The 22,506-nt window shown below is 40.7% G+C and overlaps 2 protein-coding genes across 2 annotated transcripts in view; one reads left to right on the top strand and one right to left on the bottom strand.

Annotated features, from left to right (window-relative positions):
• CHRNA3 (cholinergic receptor, nicotinic, alpha 3 (neuronal)) overlaps window positions 1-13,379 on the top strand; it is a 32,993-nt gene extending 19,614 nt beyond the window's left edge. The window contains exon 6 of the mRNA XM_006888269.1: window positions 13,217-13,379. Within this exon, the coding sequence (XP_006888331.1) occupies window positions 13,217-13,345 (129 nt within the window). The 3' untranslated portion in view covers window positions 13,346-13,379. The remainder of the gene's footprint in view (window positions 1-13,216) is intronic.
• A 3,287-nt stretch (window positions 13,380-16,666) lies between these two features.
• CHRNA5 (cholinergic receptor, nicotinic, alpha 5 (neuronal)) overlaps window positions 16,667-22,506 on the bottom strand; it is an 18,979-nt gene continuing 13,139 nt past the window's right edge. Inside the window, exon 5 of the mRNA XM_006888268.1 lies at window positions 16,667-17,001. Within this exon, the coding sequence (XP_006888330.1) occupies window positions 16,840-17,001 (162 nt within the window). The 3' untranslated portion in view covers window positions 16,667-16,839. The remainder of the gene's footprint in view (window positions 17,002-22,506) is intronic.

Below are 22,506 nucleotides of genomic sequence, written 5' to 3'. Positions count from 1 at the left end.
AATCAAAAAGGTATAACTCACTCAGCATTTCTCAGGATGAAAGAACTGAAAAACAAATTCAAGCCTCAAGTTGCAATACTGTGGAGGTGCTATGGGCAAAATCTTGAACGATCCAGGAAGCATCAAAACAAGATACAGGAAATATACAGAATCACTGTAAAAAAAAAAATGACTGGCCAGTACTAAAATATTTGAAGAAGGAACATATGATAAAGAGCCACTGGTGAAGAGGGAAGAAGTTCAAGCTGCACTGAAGGCATTGGCAAAGACAAGGCCTGAGGTATCAGTTGACTTGTTTCAAGTAACAGGGCAGCTCACTAGTCTGTGCCAGAAAATATGGAAGACAGCTACATGACCAACTGACTGGGAGAGATCCTATTTATCCTCATTCCGAATAAAGTTAATCCAACAGAATGTGGAAATTATCAAACAATATCATTAATATAAAAACATTGCAAAATAATGCAAGCAAAATATTATTGAAGAGCATAAGAAAATGGCTAAAACAGAACATTGACAGAGAACTGCCAGAAACTCAAGCTGGGTTTTTAAGAGGCTGTGGCACCAGGGATATCATTGCTGATGTCAGATGGATCTTGACTAAAAATAGAAAATACCAGAAGAATGTTTATTTGTGTTTTATTGGCTATGCAAAGGCACTTAATTGTGTAGATCACATGGTTAACACTGAGAAGAATGGGAATCCCAGAAAGCATACTTGTATTCATAGGAAACCAAGATGCTGTTGTCCAAACAAAGCAGGAGAACACTGCATGCTTTAAAATAAAGAATTATGTGCATCAGGACTATATCCTTTCTCCATGCCTATTCAATCTGATTTGCTCATCATTTAAGAAGCTGGACTTTATGAAAAGAAATGTGGCATGCAGGTTGTAGAAAGACTTATCAAGAACCTAGAATGTGCAGATAACACACATTGGTTGTTGAAAATGAGGAGGACTTGAAAAGCTTGCTGCAGAAGATCAAAGTGTATAGCCTTCAATATTGATTACATAGCAGCATCAAGAAGACAAAAATCCTCACCATTAGGTCAATAGATACCATGCTATATGAAGAAAAGATTGAAATTGTCAGTGATTTCATTTTACTTGGATCCACAGTTAACATCCTTGGTACCTCAAAAGATGTACTGAATTGGGAAAGTCTGCTGTCAAGGACCTCTCCTCTACTAAGGAGCAAGGTTGTCATTTTAAAGACTAAGATGTGCCTGATTCTGGCCATCATCTTTCCAGTCACTTGCTATGCATCTGAGAGCTGGTCAGTGCATAAGGGTGACACAAGAAGAATTAATGCTGTTGAATTGTGGTGTTGGAGAAAAGTATTCAATATCCCATGGGCTGCAAAAAGATACATCTTGAAGAAGGTGCAGCCAGAGTACGTGCATCCTTGTCTCTACAAGGAGGGCAAAGCGTTGCCTCACCTATTTTGAGCATGCTGTTAGGATGGGCTATTCCTTGGAAAGAGACAGCATGTTTGCAAAGGTAGAGTGTCAGTGAAGGTGAGTAAGACCCTCAATAAGATGGAATGACACAGTGATTACATGTTGGGCTCAAATATGTCAGTGATGAGGAGGATTATACAGGATAGAGGTTCAGATATGTTATTCAGATGGTTGCTCGAAGTCATACTCAATTCTATAGCATTAATAACAACAAATGACCCTATTTATATCTTGCACTTACCATATTTTCAGTAATATTGAAAATATGCACTAATATCTCTTGGATATACGTAGGAGTGGAATTTATAGATCATTGAATAGATATATTTTAACTTTAGTAGATACTGAAATTTTCCAAAGTCCTAGAAACAACACTCCTACTAAGCATAAGAGTTCCAGTTGCTCCACAGTCTGATAATGTGTAGTACATCTAACTTGCTGTTTGAATTTGCATTTCCCTGTTGAATAATGACGTTGAACTCTTTTTCATATGTGTATCGGTCATATTGTATCTCTCTTTGAGGAATTTAATTTTTTTTTACTCATTTTTAACTAAGTGTACCTATTTTTATTTTCTAAAAAAATAGGATGCTAGGACTAATGGCAAGGGTGAGGCATAGGAAAGTTTTACACCAATGTTATGTGTGTTCATGACTGCTACATGAACAGAGGTTCACCCTCAAGGTCACCAGAATCACATCCTCTAATTTCATAAGAAGCCCTGCTTTAAAATTAATTAGCTCTGCCATAAGTTGCTTATTAGCAAAGAGCTAATTACAAGGTAACTTCAGTTCCTGATGCACTGTAGTTAATTACCGTTGGTAGCATAGCAGCCATGAGCGACATACAGCAGAGGAGGCAACAGCAGCCTTCATCTGCCCACTGCCACCCACTGAGTATCCGTGAGCACATCCTGTGATTGTAGCAATGCAAAACCTCCATCTGTTCTCAGGAATTTACCCAGAACACTAGGCAGGCCTTTTATGTTTGGTTTAAGCAGTTGCTGGACATTATATAAACAGTAGAAATGTGCTTCCTTTGCCTAACATTTAACTTTTGCAGATATTCTCTAACTTTTCTTTTTAAAAAAACCTCACATTCATTGCCTTCCATTTGGAACACACTCCTCGCTGACCCTCTAGTGAGTTTCTGAGGCTGTGAATTATACAGAAGACTGTTCATCTTTCTCCTCTGGAGCTGCCTCTGGTGGGTTGAAACTGCCAGAGTGATGTGGGCTCAGAGTTCGCAGCACAACAGCCTGTGGACTCTGCCACCAGAGCTCCCTAACCTGTGTTACTTTCAAAAATAATACTGACTTTTAAGTTAGCAGTAATTTTACTAAAGAGGTCTAAATGCCTGTTCTCTAGCCTTTGTCAGGCTATTACAAATTTTCTTTATTAAAAAAATTATTAGGCACAATAGGAAATTCAGGAGGGTCCAAGACATTTGTGGAGAAAGATATTAAAAATTATTATTAAAAGTGAGCTAGAGGGGAGCTTTGGTGGCCTAGTGGCCAGAAGCTGCACTGCAATCCCAGAGGCGCATGGTTCGAATCCACCAGATGCTCTTCCGGGAAAGGAGGGACAATCTCCTCCTGTACCAGTCAGATCTGATCTGATGGTACACACACACACACACACACACACACACACAATAATAATAATAAAAAAGAAGATTAAAAAAAAGTGAGCTAGGAAAAAAAATTTTTTTAAAAAAAGTGAGCTATGTTTCCAAAAACTAAAACCATGTATCTGTAGTCAATTGGTTTTTGACTAATTGCTAAGTCCATTCAATGGGGAAAAGGAGAGTCTTTTCAATAAACAGTGCTGGAAAAAATAGATTGCCTCATTCTGAAAAGTGAAACAAGATCCATGTCTCACATGATGCACAAAAACAAAGTCAAAATGGATTAAGGACCTAAATGAGCAAATTAAATCCATAAAATTATTAGAAAGAAAAAAATTCTTAGAAGATTGATCAAGGACTGGTGTTCACTTTTCACAACCGCTAAAAAGGCCCATCAATAGATGAATGGATAAAAAAAAATGAAGCACATAGGTGCAATGGAATAGCCCTCAGTCAGTAGGAGAAATGAAGTCTTGTTGTATCCAAGTTTGGAAGGTGCTGGAAAATATGCTGAGAAGAAAAGACAGTTACAAAAGGACACATATTGGATGCTTGCACCTATATAAAAAGACAAGAAAAGGCCAAATATAGACAGACCTAAGTATGTGAGTCATTGCCAGAGGTGGGAGAGAGAAAAAAAGAGGGTTAACGTTGGTGGGGAAATGGAATTCATTAAGGATAAGGCCATTTATCAAATACAATGTCAATAAGTTGTACACCTATACAAAGTTGACTTGCCAAAAGTTATGTGATAGATAAACTTATAACAATTGGGCAAGCCGGCTGTCAGGGACCTCTCCAAACTACTTAGGAGAAATGGTGTCATTTTGAAGACTAAGGTGTGTCTGATTCAGGCCATAGTCTTTTCAGTCACTTGACAGAAGAATTGATGCCTTTGAGTTGTGTTGGAGAAGAGCATTGATTTTTTCTGTGGACTACCCGGAAAACAAGATAGGTCTTGGGAAAAGTGCATCCAGGTGTGGGGGGGATGAGTGCTCAGGCTGCTTACTACAGCCAGAAGCCTCATGGGGATTTGGTTGTTTGGTTTGGAGGTGTAAGGTCATGGCTTCATTGTTGCAATGTACCTTTGAGTTGGAACCAGTCCTCCAATGGGTTTTCAGGGGCTGTAAATGATGTGGAAAGAGATTGTCCGTCTTTTTCCCATGGTGCAGGTGGAGGATTCGGACTGCGTTCCTCAGATTGACAGCACAGCCCCATTATCACTAAGCATCTAGCTAATAGAGTCAAGAGTTCACTTCCAAATTAGGAAACTAGGGAGGGAGCTCACCTGTGGTTTATGGAAATGCTATTTGTTTTCATGGCTTATTCTTCTGTTTCAGGTTCCACCACTCTCTATGTGTTAGATGTACCTAAAAGTTTTATTTTGTTGACTGATATATTTTATCCACATATAATGCACCCACATAAATAACATGCATAGGAAACTAACTCACAGGGGAGTTGTGACCTTTGCAAAAACAATCCACAATGCACACATTAGTTGCATTAAAATATATCTTTTCCATTTTAATTTTTATTAACACACTATTTTTGGGGCAGTTTGAGGTTTATAAAAAAATTGCCTGTAAAGTAGAGTTACCATATACTACTACTACTCTCTCTCCTTGCAGTTAACATCTTATGCTGTTGTTAGGTGCCATTGAGTATGACTCATAGTGCTGCTGTGGACAATAGATCTGAACCCTGTCCTGTCCTGTGCCATCTCTGAAACACTTCTGCCCATTGCTGCTGTCACTGTGTCAATCCATCTTAAGGAGGGACATTTTTCCCCTAGAGAAATTTCTCTTCAGATTACTGAGGAGCAATGATGTCAGTTCGAAAACTAAGGTGTGCCTGATTCAGGCCATGGTCTTTTCAATCACTTGCCTCTGAGAGTTGGACAATGAATAAGAGTGACAGAAGAGGGCTCCAAGAATTCTCCCCAGAACAAGTCCACTCTGCAGCGGTGTGGTGGCTCTGTTGCACCAGCCTTGAGGGGGCCCGGTGCCTACCGTCCATCTCTGTTTGTCACTGCAAGAGAAAGAGAGAGAGAGAAGCAGACAGACCCCAACAGGCAAGAACACAGTTGGGCAGAGAGACAAGCAGACAGAACTCACACACCTGTTGCATAGGCCTGAGCCAGAGCCCATGAAGGGGGAGAGACAGAAAGCCCAAGGCAGACGGGTGGCCCACCTCCATGAGCAGGTTGGGCTTTATGCCAGCCCCTGCAGGAAGTCCAGCAGCTCCCAGTGCCACTCTTCAGGCTAGTCCAGCAGCTCCCAGTGCCACTCTTCAGGCTTGTCCAGCTGAAGTTTGCATTCAAGACCTACCTTCCTTATGCATCTCCAGCTCTTGTCATGGTACTACTCCAGCACCTTAAAGATATCCCACAAAGACTTTGGTGCCAGAAGTTGAAACACATTTCTGAAATGTTCAGATCAGTAGTTGAAAGCCAGACCCATGGATCCTGTAGAGATCTCTTTGAGAGCTGATTTTTGTTCATTCGCTTTGGTGGATGGGCTGATATTGCAATTGAACAGTTGCTGATGTCAGAAGCTGACCCATTAGAGGCCCTGCTATGGCTCCTGGCTTTTGCCTCCAGCCCTTATGACCAGAGTCAACAGAGAGTACAAACCATGGTGGAAGTGAAGGCAGTGCTGGATCATCTTATGAAGCTCTTCAGGAGCAGCTCTCTCTCTGGCCAGGATTTGCAGGCCGTGGCTGGTGAGAGCAGAGAGATGGGCCCCAGTCCACCTGTATGTCAGCAGCTCATCAGGCGCCTCCTCCTCAGCTTTCTGCTCTGGGCTCCTGGAGGCCATACCATCACCAGGGCAGCCATCACCTTTATAGCCCATACTGAAGACATAACCTATGAGATGATTGCTTGTACAGATGGGATCAGCTGGCACTGGAAGCTCTGGGGCCTCGAAAAGCGGCCAGAAAACTCCTCGCAGAATTGTGGACTCGAGCGCATACTGGGTGCCCAGATTGTGTGGTGGTGCCTCCAGGCAGGTCCAGCTTGCTGAGCCACAGGCAATATCACAAGTGCATGCTGACCTCCCCTCTGAGTGGTGGAGACATGCAAGATGCAGGATGTCAGGGAAAGTTCCACACAGGAGAGAGGCTGGTGCTTAGCCCAAACCATCGTGTGCCTTCAGATTCTCCTGTCCCTGTGAGAGCTTCAGAAAGCCACTAAAGAAAAATTTAGGTGGGAAAATTGAGATTTTCCTTTTCTCATAGCAAGCCAAGATGCACAACTATGTGAACTTTTTATAACTTGAATGTTGCAAAGTCTTTTGACAAAGAAATTGGTTACAACATCGATGAAGCTTAAAAAAAAAGTGACAGAAGAAAAATTGATGCCTTCAGTTATATTGGTGTTTGAGAAGAGCACTGATTATTTATTCAATGGACTGCCAGGAAAACAAACAAATATGTCTTAGAAGAAAGTGCAGCCAGAGTGCTCCTTAGAGGCAAGGATGGTGAAGCTTCATCTCACATATTCTGGACATGTTGCTAGGAGAGGCTATTCCTTGGAAAGGGATATCATGTTTGGAAGGGTGGAGATTCCCTTTTTGCCTCATTTCTTCTTGCCATCAAAAGAATTTGAACTATTTTCTGGATTCTCTTTTTATTCTCTACAAAGCCCTTGCCCATACAAGCCCATTCTTAAGTTCTCCTTTCGATTATCTTGTCATGGTGTGCCAGCAAGTTGCCTGCAACTCACAGTGACCCAATGAACAACAGATCTGAACCCTGTCCTGTCCTGGGCCGTCCTCACCATCTCTGGCATACATGAGCCCATTGTTACAGTCACTGTATCAATCCATCTTGTTGAAGGTAACTCACCCCACTATTTCTCTCTGGTTTTTCCACTATTTAGGTCATCCTGGGTGTTAATAGCATTTTGGATCTGAGATTTTGTATTATGGTATTTGTCATTCCTTTTTTTTTTTAGTCCACAAACAATTTTACTATATCTTTCTTTATTATACAGTATCCTCTTTGATTAATTTCTTTTTGGCATACCTTCTAAAAGTGCCCAGAATTTATTGATGAATTCTCTTAAAACTATCAGGTCTTCAGTTTGGGGTTTTAACAGAATGTAAACTTTTAAAGACTTGAAGTTCTTTTCCTTAAATATTACTCCATGGTATTCTAGTCTCAGTACTGCTTTGGAAGAGAGTAAGCTCATCTGAGTAGCATTATCTTTGTTAGTAATGTAGTCTGTTTTTCTATAAATGATCAGAGTTTTTTATCTATAGAGATATTTAATGGCATCAAACAGTGAACCTAGGTGTAGACCCGTCCTTATCAGTTTGGTTTATTTTTTTTTTAAATCTTTTCATGATCTTAACAAATTGGAAAAAGATTTACAATAAAGAAAAATCTCCCCGGAAGTGAAGCTATCTGAAGCGTTAGCTGAGGCAGCGGCTTGTCATTGATTCCTTTCTTTTCCAACAACTCTACATGGATCTCTGCTTCATCTTTCATTTCATTTCAGCCTCCACATCTGCTCCTTCCCCCACTTTACCCTCATATGTTCGGCACCCCGAAGGTGCACTGGCAGTCGTGTGGCCAGTTACAAGTTAGATAGCAACAAGCTGCCTAAAGTAGCTTGAGAAGAGAGTGGTTTGGAATTCTTATAAGCCGTTTTATTCAGAGGGTTTCCCCGTCTTTCTTTAATTCCGGGCAATTCAAGGCCATTATTTCTATAAAGCTTTCTTTCCCACTACTTTTCCTAGCTCTGGTACCACTACAGTTAAAGCCTTTGACCACTAGCTAGAAGGTTGGCAGTTCAGCCCCTTCAGCCACCCCACAGATGTGGGGGTCAGTCTACTTCCATAAAGCTTTACTACTACTCATTGCCATCGAGTTGGGACTGACTCACAGTTGACCTCCTTTATTGTAAATGGTTTCCAAGATTGTAAATCACGCAGGAGGAGAACACCCATGTTTCTCCTTCAGAGTCACTGGCAGATTCAAACCACAGGAGGGCTGCAGCCTCTGGGTTAACAGTATAGACTACACCACCAAAGCTCCATAGAGATTTCCAGCTTTGGAAACATGTCGTTATCAAGTCAGAACTGACTCATACATGACCTCCCCCAGCAAGTTTTTAGAGGCAATAAATCAAGAAAAGATTGTCCATCTTGCTTCTGAGGAGCACCTAGTGGATTTGAACCACCTGCCTTTGGGTTGGCAGCACAGCTCCTTATCACTAAGTCACCAGACCTCCCTACCAAAGTTATCGTCTTGTTGTTAAGATCCATCGAGTATGACTCATAGCGACCCTATGAACAAAAGATCTGAACCCTGTTCTATCCTGCTCCATCCTCACACTTCCTGACACACAAGAGCCCACTGCAGCAGTCACCGTGTCAATCCACCTGGTTGAGGGTTTTCCTCCCCTTCACTGACCTTCACCTTTCCCAGCATAATTTCCTTCTCCAAGAAATGCCCATAGCGTGAGGCGAAGCCTCATCATTCTTACCACCAAAAAACACTCTGGCTGCACCCTCTCCAAGACATACCTGTTTGTTCTCTTGGCCATCCATGGAATGTTCAGTGCTCTTCTCCAATACCACAGATCAAAGGCACCAATTATTTTTCTGTCATCCTTGTTCATTGTCCTTGTTTCAGATGCATAGCTAGTAACAAGAAAGACTATAGCCTGAATTAGACGCACCTTAGTCCTCAAACTGACATCACTACTCCAATAATTTGGACAGGTCTTGCAGATTTTCCCAGTGCAATGTGTCTCCTTATTTCCTGACCACTCATACCAAGGGTGTTAATTGTGGATCCAAGCAAAATGAAACAGTTAACAGTTTCAATCTCCTCTCCATCCATCATGACACTGCCTATTGGTCCAGTGGTAAGAATCTTTGTTTTCTTGATATTGAGACGCAATCTGTACTGAAGGCTGTATTCCTTGATTTTCTGCAACAAGTTCCTATATTCGGATTCCATCAGATCAAGTTCTCCTTTATTTAATGCTTCAAGTCCCCCTCGCTTTCAGCAAGCAAGATTGTGTCATCTGCATAACACAGGTTATTTTTTTTAATTATTATTTTATTATTTTGTGCATGTACCGTCAAATTGGATCTGACAGGTACAGGAGGAGATTGTACCTCCTTCTCCAGCAGAGCATCTGGTGGATTTGAACCGCATACCTCTGGGATTGCAGTACAGCTTCTTGCCACTAGGCCACCAGAACTCCCTATAACACAGGTTATTGATGAGTCTCCCTCCAATCCTGATACCACAGTCCTCTTCATAGGGTCCAATCTCTCAGGTAATTTGCTCAGCATACAGATTGAAAGACCATGGCCTGAATAAGATACACCTTAGTCCTCAAACTGACATCATTACTCCTCAATAATTTGGAAAGGTCCCTAACTGAAGATTTTCCCAGTGCAATGCATCTCCTTATTTCCTAACTGCTGATACCAAGGGTGCCTGAAGTCTTAGAAATTAAAATTGTTCTTTTCAGGTACCTATGTTTAGCTCATTGTTGTAATTACTATGTCGGTTCATCTTTTTTTTTAAATCATTTTCCTTAAATCATTCATATGTATTTTGTTATAATAACATCTACAGTTGATCAGTGGCATTTGTTAGAGCATCATGTCAAATTCTCACTGTAATTTGCCTTTTACTCTGCCAAGTCATCTTAAGAAGCAATTTTTGTGTGTGTGTGCTGATGTTTTAACAAACGCAGTGTCTGTCTCCAGGAACTGGTCCTTCCAGACATTGTGTCCAAAGTATGTGAAATAAAGCCTCCCATACTCACTTCCAAGGAGCAATCTAGCTGTACTTTGTCCATAGCATATTTATTTGTTTGGGTTTTTTGATAGTCTGTGTTACATTCAATATTCTTTGCCTGCAGAGGGTTAAGGACTGCAGCCTTCAGTATGGATTGAGGCTCAATGTCAAGAAGACAAAGATTCTCACCTCTGGACCAATTGGCAGCATCAGGATAGATGGTGAAGAGATTGAGATTGTTAACAGCTTTACTTTGCTTGGCTCCACAGTCAACACTCTTGGCACCAGCAGCCAGGAACCAAAAAAACACATTGCGATGGGAAAGTCTGCTGTTAGGGACCTCTCCAGAGTACTGAAGAGCAATAGTGTCACTCTGGAGACTAAGGTGCATCTGATACAGGCTATGGTCTTTGCAACACTTGTTATGCATCAGAGAGTTGAACAATGACTACGGAGGATAGAAGGAGAATTGATGCCTTTGAGTTGTGGTCCTGGAGAAGAGTATTGAATGTACCATGGACTGCCAAGAAAACAAACAGATTCATCCTGAAGAGGGTTAAACCAGGCTGCTCCTTGGAGGCAAGGATTCTGGGACTTCGTCTGACATACTTTGGACATGTTGTAAGGAGGGACCTGTCCTTGGAGAAGGACATCATGCTTGGGAGGGTGGAGGGACGGTGCAAGAGGGGAAGACCCTCTATGAGGTGGATTGATTCAATGACTGGAATAATCGGGTTGGGTGTGTCAGAGGCAGTGCGATTGGCACAGAATAGAGCAGGGTTTAGGGCTGTTGTACATAGGGTCGCTATGAGTCACAAGTGACTCGACGGCACATAACAACAACAACCACTTCCTAAAAATATGTCTCCAGAAACTCTATGAACTTTGATAAATGTCAATAGTTGTAGAGGGGCTTCGGGCCTTTTGTTCCTAGGATCACTATGACTCATGCTCCACCTGAAGGCAATCAACACCACCACCACCACCATAACTCAGTGGCACAAAAATCTTCCTTTATCATTGTCTAACGTTTGCATGCATGCATATTTTTGTTGTTGTTATGTGCCGTCAAGTCACCTGTGACTCATACTGACCTAATATACAACAGCCCTAAACCCTGCTCTATCACGTGCCAATCTTATTGTCTCTGACACACCTACCCCCATTATCCCAATCACTGAGTCAATCCATCTCATGGAGAGTCTTTCTCTCTTGAGCTGTCCCTCCACCCTTCCAAGCATGACGTCACTCTCCAACAATTGGTCTCTCCTTGCAACATGTCCAAAGTATGTCAAAGCCTCAGAATCCTTGCCTCCAAGGAGCAGTCTGGTCTCACCCTCTCTTGGATGAACCTGTTTGTTCTCTTGGCAGTCCATGGTATATTCAATACTCTTCTCCAGCACCACATTTCAAAGGCATCAATTCTCTATCATCCCTAGTTATTGTCCAGTTTTCTGATTCATAGCAATTGCAAAGTAATTGCAAAGACTATGGCCTGAATCAGGTGCACCTTAGTCTCCAGACTGACATCATTGCTCTTCAGTACTTTGGAGAGGTCTCTGACAGCAGACTTTCCCAATGTAATTCGTCTTTTAATTTCCTGGTGGTTGGTACCAATAGTGTTGATTGTGGAGCCAAGAAAACCAATGCTGTTAACAATCTCAGTCTCTTCACCATCTATCATGATGCTGCCAATCAGCCCAGTGGTGAGAATCTTTGTTTTCTTGATGTTGAGCTTCAATCCATATTGAAGGCTACAGTCCTTGACCTTCTGCAGTAAACGCTTCAGATCCTCCTCAGTTTCAGCAAGCAGAGTTGTGTCATCTGCATAACGCAGATTGTTGATGAGCCTTCCTCCAAACCTGATGCCACATTTCTCCTTGTAGAGCCCAGCCTCCTGGATAATATGTTCTGCATATAGATCGAAAAGGTATGGAGGCAAACCATGGTTTGAGTCAGACATACGTTAGTTCTTAAAGTGTCATCTTTGCTTTTTAACATTTTAGAGGTGGCCTGAAGTTTGCTCCATGCGGTATGTACTTTGTGGTACACAAAGTATTAACATTACAATTTTACCTCTGCGTGTTTAGTGTCACCAAGAGGACACATCTACTCCAGCTCTTAATGGTGAAATAAAAATCTCTGTCTCCCAGCCCTTTCAGAGCACTTAATTAAATTACTTAATCACATGCTGTCTCCTTATTATGTGATTATTTCTTCAAAATCAGTTGATTCATGGGTTCTCTCTTTCACAATTCAATTATGGTTTCTTTGCTTTCTGAATTGTCTAGGAGTATAATTAGCATACAATTCTCCTTCCTAATTTCAAGCCTAAATTGATGCTGTATTCTGTGTGGTTAGCTGCATTATATGCTATTTCTTCCATCACTGTTGGCAGTTATGTCTCATTTTCAACCTGCTCTACAACCACCCAGAACTCCATGACACGTTGCCCTTCCTAATGGAGAGGACACGTGGTCAGCAGGACATTGCAGAGGGAATGGTGGCAAGAGGGGTGATATAATAAGCACTCGGGACTTTCATTTTTGGAATAAGGTAACAGATATTCAAAGAAAATTAACACCTGCAATTGGATAAGAATAAGTATTTTAAACAATGGTAAATGATACCAGGTTGTAGTAACCATTCTAACAGAAGACCAGAATTTTTTCATAGAGGCATAAATCAAGTAAGAGATTTTGCTAACTTTGTAAATTAGAATTAAGGAACAAAAAAAATTTTGTGTAAATTATTTCTGATTTGAAACATACTTAATATGATGAGTATTTTATTCTTTTCTACTGCATCAAGAGAGATATAAGATTGGTAGAATTCCTGCAACTCAAACAACTCATTGCCGATGGGTCAAAACCAACTCATAGCTGACCCTCCTGCAGGTTTTCAGAGGCTATAAATTGCACAGGAGGAGACTGCCTGTGTTTTAACTTCAGAGCCACTGGTGGATTCAAACCACCTGTCATTGGGTTGTCAGTGCAACTCCTCACTCATTAGGCCACCGAAGCTCCCTAGTAGACTTTCCTGGACTATCAGATTAAAAACTAAAATCTTATACACTGGAGAGTGAGGTCTGCTGTCCTAGTCCTTAGGACAATGCCTTTGGCACTCCGCATCCAACAGCTGTTCCTCAGGGCAAAGATGGGCAGTCTCCTCCAGTGCCGTTTACAGCCTCTGGAAATGCCATCGCGTCAGCGATAGGTTGGTTCCACTGCAACAGCATTGAGTGTGAGTCTGTTGAAGATAAAATGGCTTCTGAAATGTGAATATTTAAATAGGAAATGTGTTCATTTTGCTTTTCCCTTCATGACTTTGTCCCCCTCTTTCATGATTTTTGTTTTTCAGATTCAAGACGACTGGAAGTACGTGGCCATGGTGATTGATCGTATTTTTCTGTGGGTTTTCATCCTGGTGTGCATCTTGGGGACTGCAGGGTTATTTCTTCAGCCCTTGATGGCCAGGGATGATGTGTGAGCTCGACACCTGCACTCACCTGTGAGCCTGCATGTGTGTTGGGCGGGGGTGGGGGGGTGAGGAGAGTGAGAGGGGCTTTCTGTCTTCACACTCTGTTCCTGGCATTTCCAAGTTGACTTGTTATCCCCCTTGTCTTGATTTGTCAGAAAAGAATCATTCCAGAAAAATGTCAGTATTTACTAAGGATGACTAAATATTTAACCAGACACTGATAAAGAATGAATAAACACGTCAAGATGGAATTCTTCTGCAGGTTCAGCAGTATGCTATGCTTTGAGAAATATAAAAATGGGCGAAATATGAAAACTACCTTGCCTTTTATTTTTTTTAAGTAAGGTATATTTGGAGAGAAAACTTGTTCAGAAATGAGAAAGTCCTTCTAGTTTGGTATCATGGAAACCTCCCGGTGAGTTCTCTTCCATAGCCCGTAATCTCATTGTTCCCCAGCACTACAGGTTCTAATGGTGAATGTCATCTTCTTTTCTAGTTTTAGAGAGTCCAGGGCTGAGAACCAGAGAGCTCACTGATTTAACTTTCATCATTTTAAATTATTATATACCATGAGAAATTGTTCCTAATCAAGCATTCAAGTTAATGAACTTGTAAAGCATGGTTTCTAAGCTTTAGTGTTACTGGCATTTGGGGCCAATAAATCTTTTTTGGGGAGAAGTGGTCCTGTGCACTGTAGATTCTTTACCAGCACCCTGGCCCCTCCTTTCACTGGATGCTAGTAGAACCACCACCTTCATTTCTAGTGTGACAACGAAATATTTCATCTGACATTGTCAGAAAAGTCCCCTTGTACAAAATCTCCCCTGCTCATGAACAAGTCTTTTAGACAAATTACTGAGAGACAGTGCCCCTCGCCCCGTCCTATGCTTCTGAATCTGACTAAACACCTACTGAGACCATGCTTCACAAACACCGTTTTAATCTTTTCACCAGTCACTCCAGTGTTTCTCCTGTACAAAAATAAAACTTGTGACATTGCCATTCACTGTGACTCCTGCTTCAATAAGTCAAAAGGAGGATTTTTAAAATAAAATTTATTGTTAAATAAAGTCATAAGTGACAGTAATGGAGATATAAGAATGGACATGCTAAAATCGCAGACACGCCATTTAAATTCATCAAAGCAGATTTCACTCATTAAATGACATTAACACCTGCCTATATAATAAAATGCAAGTTAGACAGGTCCTCTTTGCCTTTCAAAGAGTGCTGACTTGAACTGAGATGGGTTACTTACTATAAATACATCAGAGTTATTGATTCACTGAAGAGCTAAGAGTGCTAAAGAGAAGGCAAGTTTTTGGGGGTTTTTTTTTCTTTCTTTCTAGTTATAGGTGAATCAGAAATGGGAGTGTCGGAGACAGTGCGATTGGCACAGGACAGAGTGGAGTTTAGGGCTGTTGTACATAGGGTCGCTATGAGTCGCAGGCGACTCGACGGCACATAACAACAACAACAACTAGATGATATTATACTGAAGAAGTGGTGGTAGGCTAAAACTCAGTTATGTCTGAAGGTCCTTGCAGCTCTGGAATTCTATTATTTAATTGCTGGAATCAAATAAAATGAAAGCATTTACAGGTGTGTAACAATGCACTTACACCAAAGTAGAAAACAGTACCATCTTTAATCTCCTAGAATGATTTTCTCATTGAATGATTTCATAGTTATCATAGACATGTTTTTAAAGTGGACTGATGTCACAGTAATGTATGATTTGAAGGACAAGGATAAATGCTACCACAATTTATATAAAATAAACAAAACCAAAACTCACTGCCTTCAAGTCAGTTTGGACGCAGAATTAGCCTGAAGGACAACACAGAACTTCCCACAGGATTTCCAGAGCTGTAAATTCTATGAACACAGATTCTTTCCTCATTCATCCATGAAGAAACTAGTGGATTCGAATTGAATAGCAGTTGAATGTCTTAACCACAGTGCCACTAAAGCCCTCTATATAGATCATAGTTCCCTTAAATGTGGACGTTGTGGGCAAGGGCATTAAAATGAACATTCAGGGTATGCTACTGCATGTCCACAGGCATTGTCTATTGTATGATTTTACAAGGAATATTTTATAAAAATAGTTAATACAATAATTTTTCCACTTGAGCAACTCACTTAAGAAAGCAGTAAGTTATAAAAGAGTTCCCAATTCCCTTTCTTCTCCCCACCCCACTAGTTTACAAAATTCCAATATAAATTTGATGAAATTCTTTCCATTTCCTTCACCCCCTCCATCAAATTGTACAGTCCAATGATTAATCCCCTCTTCCAGCCTCTCCCACCCTTCCTGGATCCTTATACTCATTCTACAATAACGGTCTTATACAATATTTATTCCTGTGGGACTGAGTTAGTTCATTCAGCATAATGCTCTCCAGTCCCTCCCAAGTTAGGTAATAATTTACAAAGTTATTACTCCTGCGTGCTGCATAATATTCCATTGTGTGAATGTACCATAATTTCTCAATCCATTCGTTTGTGGTTGGACATCTGGGCTGTTTCCATGTTCTTGTGATGGTGAATAATGCTGCTATGAACATTGGTGTACAAATCTCCATTTGTGCCTCAGTTTTCATATTCTCAGGGTAGATTCCAAGTAGTGGAACAGCTGGATCATATGGAATTTCTATGTTCAGCTTTTTGAGGAAGTGCCAAACTGCCTTCCAGAGTGGTTGCATCATTTTACAATCCCAGCAACAATGTATAAGAGTACCTTTCTTCCCACATCCTCTCCAACATCTATTACTTGCTGCCCTGTTAAACTTTGCCACTCTTAATGAGATGGTACCTCATTGTGGTTTTGATTTTAATTTCTCTTATTGCCAGTGATCTGGAGCATTTCTTCATGTGTCTGTTTGCCATTCAAATATCTTCGTCTGTGAAAATTCTCTCCATGTCTTTTGCCCATTTTGTACCCAATTCCCTTTCTTTAAAGCAAAAAAATGTTGCTTGTAGAAAGCAGCATCACATTGAAATGTTATCACACTAAATAGCTTACTTTAACCCAATAGTATAATAAAGGTAAGTTGTTACCAAAACACAGGACAAAGAGAACTTAAGAACTTTTTAAGAAAGAACTTAAAAATGTCTGTCTTTTCAAAATACAGATATTGAAATGAGTCTTCAAGTACATCTTGAATTTTCTAGCACATAATCAAAAAGTAACTTTACTGTTATTTATAAATTATAATTCTTTGCCAGGACAGAAACAATAAGTATTAACTGGTGAGTATATTCAAATAATATTTTGGCACTCTTTTTTGGTTGTTGGTTGGTTTGGTTTTTTCCCCGAAGATCATGTTCGTTCATACGGGTAGATGTTCTAATGAACAATGTACTAAGGAGATGATTTTAGCTCATCTGTTACAGGATGCATCAAACTTTAAACATTACATTTTTAATTTTATATAAGGTTCCATAAGATATGTGTGCCTTTTGGTAACCAAACTCATACTGTGATCCCTTGAGAAGTATCACTTGTTTGTATTTCCAACATGAACTGGTACTATTATATTTGCCCATTTATAAATAACGGGAACAAAAAGGCCAAGAGAGCCAACAATTGAAACCAGTAGGAAGGTCCACAGGAACATCCGATCAAGAACTTGGGCTATGAATTTCCAGTCTTCCACAACCTGTTAACAATAGCAAAGTTAAACACATATTAAAAACCGCACATGTATTTTAAGATGTAATGCACTGAGTTCAAGGCAAACTGCAAACAGTAAGTGCCCTATACTAAGAGTTCAAGGGACAGAGACTACCTCTAGGTCTTTAACAAATTCAGCCTCTAAAACGTTAAAAGAAACCTTAAAATTTGTGATCTGTCTCTTTGTCTATAGGGTCACTGTGAGTTAGAATGGACTTGATGGCAATGAGTTTTATACATCCACTTGTAATAAGTTCTCTCTCTCACTGTTGTCATTTATTCTTCCTCTTCTGCATTGACCCTCCACTGGTTTCCTGAGGCTGTAAATCACATGAGATTGTCACATGGGAAGAGACTGCCCATCTTTCTCCCACAGAGCAGCTGGTGGATTTGAACCATCTGCCTTTGGGTTGGTAGCACAACCCTCTGCTGGCTAGGGCTTATATTTTTTTAAAACCCTTATAAAAATGCTCTTGTTTGCTTGGCTCCACAATCAACACTCTTGGTACCAGCAGCCAGAAAATCAAAAGCTTTGGGAAAGTCTGCTGTCAGGGACATCTCAAGAGTACTAAAGAGCAATGATGTCAGTCTGGAGACTAAAGTGCTCTTGTTCCAGGCCATGGTCTTTACAATTATGTGCTCTGCATCAGAAAGCTGGACAATAACTAGGAGGATTGATGATAGGAGAATTGATGCCTTTGAGCTGTGATGCTGGAGAAGAGTATTGAATATACCCTGGACAGCTAAGAGAACAAACCAGTTTATCCTGGAGAGGGTGAAACAGGCTGCTCCTTGGAGTCAAGGATGGATGTTGCAAGGAGAGACCAGTCCTTGGAGAAGGACATTATGCTTGGGAGGGTGGAGGGACAGCACAGGAGAAGAAGACCTTTGATGAGATTAATTGACTCAGTGACTGGGGTAATAGAGGTGGATGTGTCAGAAACAGTGAGGATGGCTCAGGATAGAGCAGAGTTCAGAGTTGTTGTATACATGGTCACTTTAAGTTGCAGGCGACTTAATGGCACGTAACAACAATAGACATGCAAGACAGATGAGCAATCTCCTCTTATGCGATTAAGAGCCTCAGAAAACCCTCTGGAGGGTCAGTTATGAGTTGGTTCTGACTTGATGGCACACAATAGAAATAAAAACATTTGTTCTATTTGGATATTTTGCAATAAATTAAAAAAATTTTTTTGTTCTTAATTGTTCTTGCCAAGAAATGTTAACTTGTTTTAACTTTAAAGAGAAAGCAGCCTAAAATTAATTTCATACCAACTTAAAAGTTGGCCTAGAATGAGACATATTAGAAAGCCATCAATCTTCCTCACTTTACCTGTGTTACATTTTTTATTATTATTAAATAATTTTATTCTTGTACTGCATTTGTTGTAGTTGTTATGTGCCATCAAGTTGCTTGCGACTCATAGCAACCCTATGTACAACAGCTCTAAACTCCGCTCTGTCCTGTGCCAATCCCATTGTCTACGACACACTCATCCTGATTGCCCCAGTCACTGAATCAGTCCACCTCGCAGAGGGCCTTCCCCTCCTGTGCCTGCCCTCCACCCTCCCAAGCATGATGTCCCTCTCCAAAGACCGGTCTCTCTTTACAACATGTCCAAAGTATGTCAGACGAAGCCTCAGAATCCTTGCCTCCAAGGAGCAGCCTGGTTTAATCCTCTCCAGGATGAATCTGTTGTTTTCTTAGCAGTCCATGGTATTCTCAGTACTCTTCTCCAACACCAAAGCTCAAAAGCATCAGTTCTCCTTCTATCCTCCCTGGTCATTATCCAGCTCTCTGACGCATAACAAGTGATTGCAAAGACCATGGCCTGTACCAGACGCACCTTAGTCTCCAGAGACACACCGTTGCTCTTCAGTACTTTAGAGAGGTCCCTAACAGCAGACTTTCCCATCACAATAAGTCTTTTAATTTCCTGGCTGTTGTTGCCAAGAGTACTGCATTTACAAAGAATATAGACAAAGCACCCAGAAGAAAGAATAAAAATACTCCTGAATGTACAGTGTGTCCAAAAACATTTAACTCATGTCAAATTTACTTCAAAATGTCTGCATTGTCAAGTACTTAATCTACATACAGTAAAACAATGGTAATGCTATTCTGAATTATTTCTTTTGCCCTATCTATGTGTCTCAATTTCTTAAGATAACACGTTGTATACTCTACTCTTCTAAAAATTGGCCATAGTTTGTTGTGATCTACACAGTCAAATGGCTTTGTATAAGCAATAAAACACAGATAGATATCCTTCTGGTATTCTCTGCTTCCAGCCAGGATTCATCTGACATCAGTAATGATTCAGGATGTATTTTTAACTGAGGGAAATACAAATTCTTTAGTGAAATCAAGGTAATTTGAAATTACAGTGATTAAGCTCAATAAAGGTACGCAGGGTGGATCAAGTTCCACAGCTGCTGCTTTGCATGTTGTCTAAATTAATCTGACTCCTTAAATGACAGGAGAAGGAGAGCCCTTATGTGGGAGAGAAACGTTTCTAAAATGAAGTTAGAGGTATCGCTCTCATTAAAATGTTCTTGTCAATTGTTAAAAAGTAGAGCCTTCTAGGGAGCTCTGGTGGCCTAGTGGCAAGAAGCTGCACTGCAATCCCAGAGGTGTGTGGTTCAAATCCACCAGATGTTCTGCTGGAGAAGGAGGGACAATCTCCTCCTGTACCAGTCAGATCCAATTTCATGGTACACATACAATAAATTAAAATAAAAAAAATAGGGCCTTCTGGTTTTTGTTTTGGTTACTTCATCTTAATATTATCAGAATTCTTGTAATTCTGTGATTATTACAGTGCAGAAGAGAATTCTTGCCTGCTATTGCTTTAGATGAAGATGCAGCTGAAAACCCAAGGTGGATTAGGATTGTGGAAGAATTTCCCTGCCATTGTTTGATACAATCTAGTATCTTGATAGGTGCATAGACAGCTTGATTTAAAATTCTTTCTACAGGAACAGGTCTGATGTCATGAGGACCCAATCAGAAATCCGATGAATGCCTGGCCATAGTTACTCAGAGTAGTTTTACATTTCCCCTCGTTGCTGTTAATGTGCTGCTGAGTACACTGTGACTCATAGCAACCACATGAACAAAAGATCTGAACCTGCCCTATCCATGCCATCTTCACAATCTCTGGCACACTTGAATCCATTGTTACAGTCACTGTGTCAATCCATGTCGTTGAGAGTCTTCCTCTTGTTTGCTGACATTTCCAAGCATGGTGTCCTTTTCCAAGGACTGGCCTCTCCTATTTCTTAGGGACCATTTTCATCTACAGCCATACCTCGTTCTGTTGTGTTTCACTTTACTGTGCTGTACAGATGATTCCAATTCTCATGACTCAAAGGTTTGTGGCAACTCTGTGGGACAAGTCTATTAGCATCAATTTTCCAGCAGGATCTGCCCGCTCACTTTCTGTCTGTGTCACATTTTGATCATTTTCATAATGTTTAAAACTTTTTCATAATTCTTTTATTGCACACTGATTGGACTACAGTAGCGTGTAAAAATTTTTCTATGTACTCGGAAAACAAAACAAAAGACATGCTTTAGTGCAATATTCCTTTTGCTGCTGGGGTCTAAAACAGAACAAGCTGAATTTCTGAGGTAAGCTGTTACTTGGGGAGGACAGAATGATGGTGTAGGATCTTGTTTCCTCTTCTTACCAGGGAGCTGGCTCAACAGGTCAGAGTTGCCCAGGGGAGGGCGGGCCAGTGAGACCAGCCACTGAGTGTCAGGGGCCTTCCTTTCTACCAGGCCATTTCCCTGGCCCAGTGCTACCCTAGTGCCATGACACTTAATGAAGGTGGGTGAATTCATTACAAGAATTGTGCCACAACTTATGGGAAAATGAAGATTTTTGAAACTGAGAAGGACATGAAGACTTTTCTGCTTAAGGTCAAGAACTGCAGTCTTCAATCTGGATTGCATCTCAACATCAAGAAAACAAAGATTCTCACCACTGGGCCAATTGGCAAAATTATGATAGATGGAGAAGAGAGTGAGGTTGATAACAATTTCACTCAGGGCCACAATCAACACCATCAGGAAATAAAAATATTAGTTGCTTGGGGAAAGTCTGCTGCCAGGGACCTCTCCAGCGTGCTAAGGGACAACAATGTCAGTCTAGAGACTAATGTGCTCCTAATCCAGGCCATGGTCTTCTCAATTACTTGCTATGCATTTGAGAGCTGGACAGTGACTAAAGATGACAGAAGAAGAAGCAATGTTTTGAGCTGTGCTGGAGAAGAGTATTGGACATACTATGGACTACCAAGAGGACAAACAGATCTGTCCTGGAGAGGGTGAAACCAGGTTGCTCCTTGGAGAGAAGGGTTGTGAAGTTCTGTCTTACATACTTTGATGATGTTGCTGGGAGGGAACAGTCCTTGGAGAACGACATCATGCTTGGAAAGGCAGAGGGTGTGGGCAGGAGAGGAAGACCTGGGAGGAGATGGATTGACACAGTGACTGGGGTAATGAGAGCAGGTGTTTCAGAGACAGTGAGATTGGCTCAGGATAGGGTAGGGTTCAGAGCTATTATTCACAGGGTCGCTATGAGTCATTGACTAGACAGCACGTAAAAATAACAACAGCAACAATTCTCTGCTTCTAAATTTAACTCTTTTGTAGAGGGAATAGTAAAAAGAAAGTTTTGTATCTGTCTTTCCCTAGAAGTCTAAAACTAAACCCTAACCCTATGCACAATACTCTATAGACATTAAATTCTATATCAATTCTGTATTAAGCCACTATGTAATATTTTTGGAAGCAGGAGTGGCATCCACTTCCTAAACAACATGGCTCCGGGAACTCTATGAACTTTGATAAATGTCAATAGTTGTAAAAGGGCTTCAGGCCTTTTTTTCACAGGGTCACTATTAGTCGTGCTTGACACAAAGGCAATCAACAACAACAACATGTAATATTTGTATTTGTAAAGACTCCATTGATAACCTCAGGACTTATAAACCAATTTATTTAATTATATTGTCCATCAAATAGGGATGTTCCAGTGTTAAGAAGCTGCGCTGCCATCTCAGAGGTGCATGTTTTGAATTCACCAGCTGCTCTGTGGGAGAAGAATGGGCAATCTCCTCCAGTGTGATTTACTGCCTCTGAAAACCTGCTGGAGGGTCAGCTATGATTTGGTTCTGACTTGAGGGCATACACCACACCACCACCATCAAGTAGAAAATTTCCAAATATGTAAACAATAAATATACATATAGCTAACATTCCTTTTGGAGGGAAAGGTGTTATTTTATTAGGTTTGTTCTGTCTGCTTCCCATATTTACTAGAAATTTTCCATTTAAAAGAGTTTTATTGCACACCCATGTTTATTGCAGCTTTGTTCACAATAGCAAGGAGTTGGAAACAACCTAAGTGCCCATCAACAAAAGACTAATAGAGAAGTTGTGGTATATTCACACAATGGAATAATATGCTGCATTGAAAAA

The sequence above is a fragment of the Elephantulus edwardii genome, unplaced genomic scaffold (assembly GCF_000299155.1).
Source record: "Elephantulus edwardii isolate Elephantulus edwardi_28Jun2011 unplaced genomic scaffold, EleEdw1.0 scaffold00066, whole genome shotgun sequence".
Taxonomy (NCBI): domain Eukaryota; kingdom Metazoa; phylum Chordata; class Mammalia; order Macroscelidea; family Macroscelididae; genus Elephantulus; species Elephantulus edwardii.
Note: the sequence above shows the minus strand (reverse complement) of the source record. Positions and strands in the feature narration are given on the sequence as shown.